General features: G+C 38.4%; 1 protein-coding gene across 21 annotated transcripts in view; it reads right to left on the bottom strand.

Moving 5' to 3' along the window:
- The window catches only part of mef2a (myocyte enhancer factor 2A), a 63,949-nt gene that overhangs the window by 23,554 nt on the left and 28,040 nt on the right, over positions 1 to 12,355 (bottom strand). For all 21 annotated transcript variants that reach the window (XM_023955838.1, XM_023955835.1, XM_023955843.1 and 18 more), the window contains exon 3: positions 9,509 to 9,712. In XM_023955838.1, the coding sequence (XP_023811606.1) occupies positions 9,509 to 9,712 (204 nt within the window). The remainder of the gene's footprint in view (positions 1 to 9,508; positions 9,713 to 12,355) is intronic.

Genomic DNA, 12,355 nt, shown 5'->3' on the forward strand with positions numbered 1-12,355 from the left:
GGCTTTGCTCTGTCCTTTCATCTGGATGCAGGGGGCTGGCCCCACTGCCCCAAAAATGCAAGGGCAACAGGATCATTGTTGCAAAACCTATCTCAAATGAGCAAGGACTTACTTTGCCCACAAAGAAATGTCACTGAATTCAGACCTGCCTGGGGCTTGTGGCTAGAACAATAACCTACAACTAGTGCCACAATCAGTGTATAACTAGATTGACCTGAATTAGGCAAAGGCGTCATTTCTTATTTTAGTTTGTTATATGCTTTGTGTGGTTTAAGCTACGTTTTAGAAATTAATCATGCCTGCCTATGCAACAACATGCACCACAACCAACGGTTTAAAAATGTATTTTTCAAATTAGCAGTGTCCAAAAATGTCATTAAAATGACTGTCAACAGATTTAACAACAACAGACCTTTTTGTGTTCAAACCTGTTTTTGAAAGGGTACAAGGGCTATCCCTATTTTAGCAAGCTTTATGTCCACAAAGGTGACGCTTAAAGTAACAATAAAGACCCTCTAACTTCTGATTACAATGTTTTTTTGTTTTCCTAAACTTTTCACAAATAACAGCAATCAGAAAGTAGTGGGGGGAAAAATAGTGTTCATTTAATTCCAGGGAAAAAAACATTTTTTTTTTGTTTAAAGTACCGGTACAACTTTTAGAGCTTTTGCTCCATGATGAACAAACCCATGTTTTTTGTTCCCATGTCCATTAGCTCATAAATGTCACTAGAAAAGTACAGTTTAAAGGACTCTATTGTGGCTTACGGTTTTTGTTATTTTGTCTCTTTTCATTCTTTGTGGATGTGTCTCTTTTCATTGTGGGCTCTCTGAGAGATCCTCAGTTTGAAATGAGACATATGTAACATAGTTGAGAGGGTGGAAAAAGGCTCTGACGTCAATGAAGCACGACATGTGCCAAAAGCAAAAATCTCTTAGCAGTAACCTGGTAACAAGCATCTCTCACACACAAACACACACCAAACTGTGGGTGAAGGATTCGAAATGCAGAAAAAAACAGTGTGGGTACTGGTTAAGGTGGGTCTGTCTCTGATGACCAAACCCTTAAAAGGTCGGATCTTACAGGAGAACAGACATGTAACAGAGTATAGCAATAAGCTAACGATGAAAATCACCTCAAATAACCTATTACTTGGAGGAAAACTTCAAAGTCGAATGGTGAGATTTTGTTTTTCCAACAAAAAACCCAGACGAAAAAAAGTCCTTGTCCAACAAAATTAATTTATTATCTTTTTTTTGTTGTTTGTTTGTTAGTTTGTTCAACTTGGACTCATTTTCTAAGGCTTTAGGGGTTGTGACCAAGTGAATAATTCATTTCCCCAGAAAGTGACTTATTTCTAACCTGGAGGGGTCATTCCACCTCTTCAAGCAAAGAATTACGGCCTAAGACTTCTCAACTCAACCGGTTTACATTGCAAGCTGCTTTAGCAATAGCTGGGGGTCATGATCTAAAAAGGCCAAAATGGCTACATCATCTGCAAACAGCAGAAACTGGGTTCCAAAGCTCCAAAACTCCAGTTGTTCTGCCATTTGGCTGCATCAGGAAAATGTTGTCCATCACAGTTGTGAGCATCATCAGTGACAACTGGCGACCCTGGCAGAGTCCAAATCACACTGGAATCAAATGTGTTTTCTGCTATGCAAACCAAGATTCTTCTTTGTTTATGAAGGGATCAAACTATTCCACCCAACAGCAAGCCATAAATTCCATTCTGGGATACCATCCTCATTCTGTGCGACATGGTTGAATGCCTTCTAAAGATCCAAAAAACACACAGACTTGAAATGCAAACTTTCAAATCCCTTGAAGCAAAAGTACAGAACCGGTCTAGTGTTTCATAGCTGAGACAGATCTCATGTTGTTCTATATAAATCTGAGCTTTGTTTATAGACTGGAAGTTCTTCTCTCTTCTCTAAAATTGTGCTTTTTATTTCACATGTTCTTGTAGCATTGTTCTCATGAGGTCATATATGAAGAAAATTAAGATTAAATCTGTATTTCTGAGTATTTCTTTGTTCATATCATAGTGAATCAGGACCAGAGGTAAAAATGTTGTAAAAAGGTTATAGTTGTTACAAACAAACTACAATCGGCGGACCACAAGCCCCCTGTTCTGCTCCATTCCAATGCTTTCACCTGTAGACAAACAGATCCATGTCCGTCCTCGTTTTCCTCATCCAAACTGGCGTCTGGCTCAAACCTGTATGGCTGGATTACTCTGATAATGTTGGCCATTTTTGCTGCACCGCTAATGTTAAATTAGGGTTGTAAGGGCCTGCAAGGTACCGGGAGAGAGTATAAATAAAAGGACAATGGTGAAAAGGGAACAACTCGAAGGTTAATTTATGACTAACCCCAGCCACTCTGCAGAAAGTATGTTCTTGGATACAGTTTTTTATTTTGTCTAAAAATCCCATAAGCATTATTAAAAAACCACTGGGATCACTTTTGAAATAGATTAAAAGATGATCGGAGTGGGACTTGAAGTCCGAGCCTTTGTGCACATGAGAAAGAAAAAGATACCACTTTCAACGTCTTTACTAGTCATTTGATAACCTAATGAAGTAGTTAGGGAAGGGAGACGGAAAAGCTTACCAAAATCTAGTGAGTATGTTTCCAAATGGAATAATAACAACATCTCATTGATATTGAACATTTCGATAATGAGAAGACCTGCACACACTAACCAAACCTTTTTAAACATGGACAAACGATTTCATTTTGTGTTTCCCAACATTGAGACAAAGAGGCTAAACAGTATCCCTGAATAAATTGGGGCTCTTGAACATCAGCACACTCAAGTGGCCACATAAGTGGTCAGCATTTTTGGTCTTTCCAAGAAAAAACTCTTACTCTGAAAGGAGGAGGTGTCAGTGCTGCTTCTGGTAACAGCCATTTAATTTATATGACAAAAACAGGCAAAGACAGAAAGCAGAGAAATAAAAACATAAAAGGCAGTAAAGAAAACATAAAGCCTCAAAAAAAAGTTTTGAGTCTAATGTAAATGAAGATTTCTAGCACTTGCATCAAACCATTCAGTTTAATCTACCTCTACTTTTATTACTCTAGTACTTGAGATCTGTTTACTTGTGTAAATAGATCACTGCCAAATATACTATTAGGAGTATCCTGGAGACAGACTGAGCTATGACCCGTTTAATATTTGCAGGGATGGTGTCCTTTGTTGCAAATATTTGATCAGATGTTAAAAACCCAATAGCCGCAGTTACATGTGCAAAATATCTTGATTGGATCAAAGATCGGATTAGAATTCATCCATGTACATGGGCTCAGAAAAACCTTTTCCGATTATAACTAAAGTTTACATGCGCCACACTTTCGGTTGGAATAAATCCTTTGGAGATGTGCAGTACTCTCTAAAATACCGAAAGAGGAAATGAGTCCTACTGTAAACATGCCAAGCTGCCATATACATAGATATGTGGCAGCTCGGTAATATACGAGATGATCTTCTAAACATGGTTTTATTATTGTTATGGTTGTTATGATGCGCCTGTTTGCTCATCATTTATGTTTTATTCTGTGTGGTCAGTGCTTTTTTTGTGGCGGAACGGAGCCGTAAGAAAGGTTAAGAGAAGGCTAACACGGGCTAACAATATTTAGCCTTGGATGAACATAAAATCCATGCGGGAAATGCCGCTATCTGCATATTTTGTCGGGACAGGACTGGAAACACAAATCCACGTAGATTGTTTGAACGGTTTTTAAGAACTGAGCGGCATTTCTGCTTTGAAAAGTTCGCACACCAGCTTTGGGGGTGTGTGAGCTTTTCAAAGCAGAAATGCCGCTCAGTCCTTAGCGGTCCGAGTTCTGCTCGGAGACACAGTTCTATCAGGAGACACATGATCGGAATAAACTGTTTACATGCACCACGGTCAGATCAACAATCGGCCTAACCCACCTACATTACAGACCAAAAGTTTGGACACACCTTCTCATTCAAATGAATGGGAAAGTGTGTCCAAACTTTTGGTCTGTACTGTATGGTGTGTATGGTGTGCCCACTCTGTATAGTCTTTTGGTTTGTAGTTATGTTAAGTGAAGCTGTAGGGGTGAACTGCCATTTTCTTTAGTACTTGTTTTCTCCTGTTTTTGTTAGTTTAGGGAGGTTAGTGTTTTGTCATTGATTTCCCTTTTCTTTCATTTACAGGTAAGATTACATGTTTCAGTTTTCTTTGTTATTTTGGCCTTGGTTCACGCTGAAGCTTTTTTGCTTCACTTTTAGTTGTAATTATTACTGATTGTTGTTTATTTATTTGTAAATAAATTTGTTATATTTTTATGGAGACATTTGTTTGGTGTGTGTGTTAATTTAAATTCAGTAGCCACAACCTTACTTTTTATGTTATGCTTCCCTAGGTACCCCAGACTCAGAAGACTCGCTCGGTGTCGCTCGGAAAGAAATTTAAACGAGTCTGATCGGGGCAGACTATTCCGAACGGCGTGTTTACATGATGCATTTTTCTTCCGATCAGGCGTTCATTCAGATTACTTTTAAACGCAGCTAGTAAGAGTAGTTTTTTCACTCTTTTTTTTTTCCTCCAGACAATGCTCTTTTCTTTGTCTAACGTACCCACTCCCTGTGTTATTTCAAACCTCCACTTTTAATAAGCACCAGCATGAGGATAATTGATCAATCACGCTAATTGAAGAGTCTGGACAGGGAGACCACCACAGCAGATGTGCCAATTTGCATTCATTAAGATCGAAATGAGCCTTAATCACTGCTCAGCTTTTGATTGACGAACACAAATGCCACCTGTCTGAAACTCACGGTGACCATTCAGCCACAAGTATTTTTTATTTAATTCATTACATAACATATTGTGATGTTTATTTGTCTATTTTAAATGGATTCAAAGCATAGTGGCCATATACATATCTTATAAATGCAGTCCTTGCTCTAAAAATAATTTGTTGATGGCATGAAAGCAACCTATTAAAAAAATTATGAATACAATTTATGGACATTTTTTGTCAATTTGTATCTTATACACAGGGGGAGCTCCATTTAAAGAATAAAAAAACTAACTGTCTCTTTCTGTCCTATCAGAACAACAAAGGCCAAACTTTATTTTTTTTGGGAACAATTTCAACATGAATGAGTTACAGCAATTCACAACTTTGGTTAAATAAGATTAGGATAAAGTTTTTCCCTAATGTTAATTTCATGTGCCTGTAAACGTTATTAATCCAAACCCTTTAAGCGTACCTTAATTGCGCATAATTGCTCAAAGGGAAGACACAGAGATGCCAAATGGTGTTTTGGAAGACTACGGTCTCATTTGTGTGTCTGTCACAGGGATCTCTCTGTGTGCAGCATGCAAACAGTGGTCAAGCACTGAGCAAAATCTTATTAAGTGCAAGCAGAGAGGAGAGTGAGACTAAATATTATTAGATTAATCTAATGACTAACAGCAGCATTTTCATTTGTGGTATAAACCGAATCAAATAAGTATTACAATAGAATCATCCCCGGACAGCTTTAGGTCATGACAACTGCTCAGTTCACAGACACATCTAACAAATCTGCATCATAAGAGACATATACTGTGAATTGAAAGAAAAACATTTTATGAATATTGACTGGATTCTTTTTCTGCTTCCTGGTTATAGTAAACTAATGACAGGTATAAGCTAACACGCCAACCGGCCAATGGTAGAGCGATCAGCCCACTGCTCTGCTCAGGACTGCAAGCCAAGTTTGAGACAAAGTCCACAGCCCCTCCACTGGGTTATCAAACTGTGGCCAAAGCATGCATCCATCTGTGGAAAACATGGAGATTGTTCTCCCACACAGCACTGCTCAGCCTTTATCTACACATGGTAGAACTGAGCAGGAATGTGACCTTTGATTCAGTTCCTCACATGGAAAGGGGTTACCAATGAAAAGTGGGATAGATTTTTTTACTTTTTTTTTTTTTTTACGAATGAGATTGGTTTAACACAATTTAAAAATTTAGATAAGTGTCCAGCATAAGTGACCTCATGTGAGGCTCATTTCACGAAAGAAATGAGGGAGAAGTGGGTTCTTCCCATGATACATCTGCTCCTTGTTAAAGTATGCACAGATCTGTAGAGCTTTGGAAGAGCAAATAGATTTAAGAACTAATTGTCAAAATAGGTAACCAAGACTATAAACTTCTACCTAGAGAAGGCAATCATAGCTTCTACAGATTATCACAGGGATCACTAAAGCGCACTGCGTTGAGTGTTTATCCTTTTCTGAACCTTGACCACATACCTAGCAGACAGAGGAGTGTTTGTCATATTTGCAAGGATGCTGGTCAAGTGATTTGGGACAACATTGTTATTTGAGCGGTTTGTACATGTTGTTCTGCTACTGCAGCCCATAGCATTGAAGGGGAAATAAGCTGGAGGCCACTGACCTGACATGGTACTACGTGGTTCACAGACAAAAGTAAATTGATAAAATGTTTTTTAGGTGATATTCATTTTTATTTCCAACAAGGACCTAAGTACAGATCAAATATTGCTTTTATAATAGCGTGTTTCAACTAATAAAAGGATAGGAGGCAAACCTAAAAGAAATAAGCTTCCTTTACATATTTAGATCTTGGTACAGTAAAAGCTTACTAACGGAAATATTTTTGTCAGAGTCCTGCCTTTGTAGTTCCACTGATATCTTGTGGTCATATGCTTTTACTGTTTATTAGAGGTCTAGCCTTTGATTTTTATTTATTTTATTTTTTAATATATTTTTTTGTGAAATTAGGGCCATGGCAAACCCTTTTGCTCCTACGCTTTAAAGTCGTCTAATTTGGACTTCAAAGCGTATTTATCCTCAGAAGTCCAGAGGCCACAACCTTCCGGTCATTAGTGTACAGATGTGTGATATTTCTGGTATTTCATTGATGCAGCACATCCTTTACAAGTAAAATATTATCTGTGAATTGGATATCAACACATATTTAATAATGGATCCCTTCCATTTACCTAACAGCTAGGCATGTCCAGATCGGGGTTTTTTATTTTTTTAACCCCGATCTGAATCCAAGACAACGGATTGTGTGTAGTAGTTCCAATCTGATACTTTAGTAACACATTTAAAAAATAAGAACTATTATATCCAGGTTGTTTTTATTTTACTAACTTTAGTAGCTTAAATAGTGAAACTATCAGCAACAAAAAAATAGTTAAAACAGATGATAGTCATGTGAGAAAGTCTGGTGACTGTAGTTATTCACAACTTTTTGTTCGGGTATAATTCATATCTCCATTTAAAATTCCTAAAAATTATTGATGACTTTCTTTTAAAACCATTGTTCCAGCATAATTATGATGATGAGTATTCATGACTAGCTCATATCACTGTAATCATTTATTAGTTTGGCTTGTTTTAGAGCCATAATATATGTCTCAGAAACCATAATATGCACAACTTAAGGTGTTGTAAAAAAGGGGTGGGAAGATTTTTCTTCTCCCCACTCCTTTTCAAGCACATTGTTTTGATTAATCTGTCTATTTTTAACTCTTGTGTTTATTTTCATTTTGTAATTTGTTTTTTGAAATAAAATTTTTAAAGAATAATAATAATAATGGATTTTTTTAATCCCTTTTTACCAGAACTTGCACTTTGTAGACGGTGCCACAGCAGCCATCTCTCTGTTGGCAGCATTTCAAGACAAACCAATAGAGACACTTGCTGTTGGTTTTGAACTTTTATTAAAAGAGCTATGGATTTACGCAAGTCCGAATTATCTTGTTAACTTTTCGGAACTGTTTTTATGCACCTCCAGCTTAAACGAGGGCCGTGTTCTCTTGCGTTTTACGGCAAATAAATTGTAATGATTCGTTCATGATATGCAGACTTCTAGTCGAGTTTTTAATCTCTAAATATAAACTTGGAAAAAAACAGCACTGATCAAAGTAATAACAAAATAAATATCCGATTCCTGATCGGGATGTAACACCTGATTCCAATGGAGTCTGAAACTAGGTACCAGTAATCTGGGTCAATTTCCAATCATGTGATCGGATCGGGACATCTCTACTAACAGCTGAAAAGTATATTTTCTTTGGATGAAGTACTGAAACCTTTTTTTTCCCACTGCATCACCAGCAGAAAGACTTCTTTTAAACCAGGAATGACTATCCTTTGCCATATATGTGACAGAGGAGCCTCAAGTTCAAGTCGTCATCCAGGCAGAGGAAGACTCCCTCACTCTGACAGTGCAGCTGGTCTTGTTTGAAATAAGACATCTTTTCAGAGGTGCAGCAAAAAACAAAGTTTGTGGTCACCGTTATGTAAGGAATGTATCCATGTATCTTTTATGCAGGTGAACCCTTGCTCTGCTTTGAGGGCCCCTGATGGAGGAGTGACTGCATGAGGATGCCAGAACACTCTTCTGCACCTCCGCCAAGCAGGTTATTCACAAGCTGAAACAGCATAAATAAAAGATAATGGGCCACAGCTGACTCCTTTATGCTGCATGCAATTTCACCAAGTGAAAGTATTTTTCAAAGCGAGGACTGTCGAATTTCCTCAGTCTTACCCATTTGAAGCTCTTAACATCTTGTAATTGTGGTGCGGTAATAAAAATTATGGAAGTGTAGTGGGCAGGTGCCAATAAAAAAAAAAAGAGAGAAGAATGAAGCAGCTTGGGTGGTATAAAAGAAAGTATCCTACTCTATAATCTGAGTGCATTTAATATAATCATAAAGGATTAAATCCGAATTTCTTTCCGACTGTCACAATTTTATCAAAGACATTGACATACATGTATAAATTAGGTCTAGATAAAGACACCAGCCTCTTAGAGTGTGTGTTTATTTCCAGAAAGAAAAGAAACCACACATGTGCCATGCAAGATGTTTGGAACGGGATGCATCCGTAATCATTCTCATTTACTTTGGCTTTTACACTTTTGGCAGACAAATTTGAACACTGGCATAACAAGTGGCTCCCTCTTCTGCGAGTCCCTGGGTAAGCCGGAGCTGCCAGAAAAACCCATGTGCTTGTTGAGCTTTTTATAGCGCTGTATGGAATGTAGACTGTATTCTCAGAGAAAAATACTGCAGGAGTAGCCAAGCTAACTGTGTGTGCTGCAGAGTACCGGTAGCCAGACTTGGTTGAGCTGCAGGTACTCTATCTATGGGAAATAAGGTCAGTACTGGGGGGGTTTTGCAGCAACTGTGTGTGTGTGTTTGTCCACAGAGAGGTTTTCCATGGCAGTTGATGAAGAGGGGAGAAGTTGGACTTATCACAGAGTGCAGACCTCCTGTGCCCTATCAGCGTGTTGACAAGAGGGAAACTGTTAATTTTTCCCAACTTTGCATTCACTTTTTCAGAATTTCAAGGCAAGCTCGCCATTGTTGCAAAACGAGTGTACTCAATGGCCTGACTCCAGCACTAAAATAAATGGAGGGGGCTAAATCCTAATGGTTTGAAGAAACTCTAGATTTTGTGTAATAAATCATTAAAAAAAAAGCAAGGCTCACTCACCTCTACAATGTCAGAGTTGGTTCTGCTCTCATGAGGCTCGTTGTACTCTGTGTATTTCAGCAACACTTTGTCCATGTCTGTGCTGGCGTACTGGAACAGTTTGTTAGAGCTGTTGAAAATGATGAGGGCTATCTCGCAGTCGCAAAGTACGCTCAGTTCATAGGCCTTTTTCATCAAACCAAACTTCCTCTTTGTGAAGGTAACCTGAGGAAGACAGAAAACGAGACCATTCACCAGAGGAAAACACTTCGGTCATTAGAGTGACTTTAAATTAATGCAGAATTAAAGCCACTATTAAATGTTTACGTTGACTTTTTTGATAATTTATTGTGGCATGCGATGTTTATTTTTCCACAGAAATTATGTATTGTCAAAAGCAAAAAAAAGTGTTTCAGCATTTCAATCAAAAATACTCTAAAGTGTTCCTTTGTATATCGCAAAGGGTTAAGTTCTAAAAATAACCCACCATAGGTAAAATCTGCAAAGTGGGGTTATTTATCTAGACCTCATTGTACACTTTATTCACATTTATACAACATTTTGACTTTTTTCTCTTCTTAAAACTCTCAAAGATCAAACCGTCGCAGAAAAATAAGTCCAGTATTATGGAATGAAAACAGGGATTGGCTCGCGATGTAAGATTCTTGTAAATGTGGCAAACTGCATTCCGTACGGGAGACACAACTTGGAGGAGATTGATTGGCAAAGTCAACAGCCAATCAGGACGTAGAAGACGGTGTGCTAAAAAATGGAAGAAAAAAAAGCAAGCAAGTATTGCAGGTAAAAAAATCCCAGAGGCAGCGTAAGGTGAACCATGGTATAGGGAGCAAACCCTGTAGAGTCATAGAAATACCACGTACTAAAAAAAAAGATTAGTGTGCAACAATGCCAATTTAATTTGTCTTGTATGAATCCAAGCCGCATTTAAAAAAAAACAATGTAGGGATCCAAAACTGGACTTTTGGATGACCAAATTTGTAATAACAACATGACAGCTTTCAGCAAGGTAACAAAACCACACTCATCTCTTTTTTTTTTAAGTTTCCAATAGCAGAGTGCACGTCTGAACGACTGAAGCGTCGAGTTATCGGACCAGAGGTCAGGGTAAGAGAGGTGAGATTCAGTGAGCTGACTCAGAGCTTTGGCAACATTAGGGGTTCATACATTATTGTAGCCCCTGACTCCATGTGCGGAAAGCTATCAGTGTAGTGCAGCATAAGCCGGGTAACATGAGCCCTCAGATGGGACTACAGGTCATACATCACTCCAATGGTAAAGCAAGCCTCTCTGCAAAGTGACTCCCTGTCTTGTATCTCTGCAGCTCGATCTCTGTGGTTGCCTCCAACCCATTCACATATGTCCTTATGTTACACCACCTCCTTACAGTAAGCTACACTCATTTGTCAAACCCAAAACAGTTCACGAAAAGCGAGGGTGAGGAAACAGTTATTTTCTTCTTTGGTTTTTTTAAATGACTTCTGGGGAAAGTAGTGCGTCTATGGGAGCTGTTCTGCAGAGGAATACAAGGATCAGTGTGGGTCTGTATTCTCCATCAGATTCACTGACCTACTAACAGAGAGGTTGAGCAGATGAGCTGGCTTTGTTCAACTTTAATTGGTCACAGCTTGAGGCTATACCCTCATTTCAACAGTTATAAGGAAGAACAATCATATGCCTTTCGTAGTACATGTGACTGCAAAAGCAAATGGGGTCGATCTAGAAGCGATAAATGGATTTCAAAACTTCCTTTCAGTAGGTAAATACAAAGGAGTATTACTGCTGCTCTTACTGTAAATATGTGACTGACTAAATTGTAAAATTAGATTTTTAAACACAACATAAAAAGGAAAAAAAAACTGTTTTTTTAATTTATTTTTTCTCTGATGGTGGCATGCCAGATTAGTTTTTTTGATCTACTCATGGTCCGTCTTCACCTGTAGTATACTCACAGCACTACTCTTCTGACAGAAAACAAAAGCGGCCCCACTCCCTCTTTCACCTCGCATATTTGTTTGTTTGCCTAACCAGCTGGAAAGCAGAGACTATGGAGGAAACGATTAACAAATTGTATGCTCTTTAGCAGATGAATGTTGACGTTAAGCCGTGGAGATGTCACCTTTCAGCAGGAAGCCCGGGGTGAGATGCTGAGTGAGGACTTTGATCCACCTGGATGCGTGGCAGAGTGCTGAGTACAGATCTGCTGACCCAGGCATCACCTCAATCCAACCTCAGCAGCAGCGCTGAGACTTGTTCCTTGCCTCATCTAGACAAACTACCTCTGCAAAAAGAGCTTCTGTTCACGACAACAATAAAAGTGAAAACGAATTTTTTTTAAAAAGCTTTTTTTTTTCCATTCATTTACTTACTCTATTTACTTGCATACTAATTTGACTTAATCTGTCTCCATTTAGTGCCTCGGTTTAAGAATTTCAGCAGATTTAGATCATGTATGAAATAAAATACTTTTGCCTCAGTCATCGTGGGCAAATTTCACCCACGATGACTGAGGCAACAGTAGAAAACCACAGACATCCTTGAGGTCAAGTAGGGGGTGTCGTTTTTTTTTTTTTTTTTAAAGTTCACAGAGCCAAAAAGACCCACAAAGACACGTGTGGTTTTAAAAACTTGAGCTATCCCACAGGTAAAGTCTGTCTTCATGACTACATGTGATTTGAAGTCAAAACATTAGAATGTGTACACGGTGACAATATTCAGCATGAATTCTGTGTGTTTGTAAATTTAAAACCAATGGTATTAAAGCTTTGGCCCAGTTTTCCAGTTAGACTCACATCGGCCGCGGCAACTCACGTTCAAGCTGCAACTTTGAATAATAAGTCTATGTAAACA

Source organism: Oryzias latipes, chromosome 6 (genome assembly GCF_002234675.1).
Source record: "Oryzias latipes chromosome 6, ASM223467v1".
Classification (NCBI taxonomy): domain Eukaryota; kingdom Metazoa; phylum Chordata; class Actinopteri; order Beloniformes; family Adrianichthyidae; genus Oryzias; species Oryzias latipes.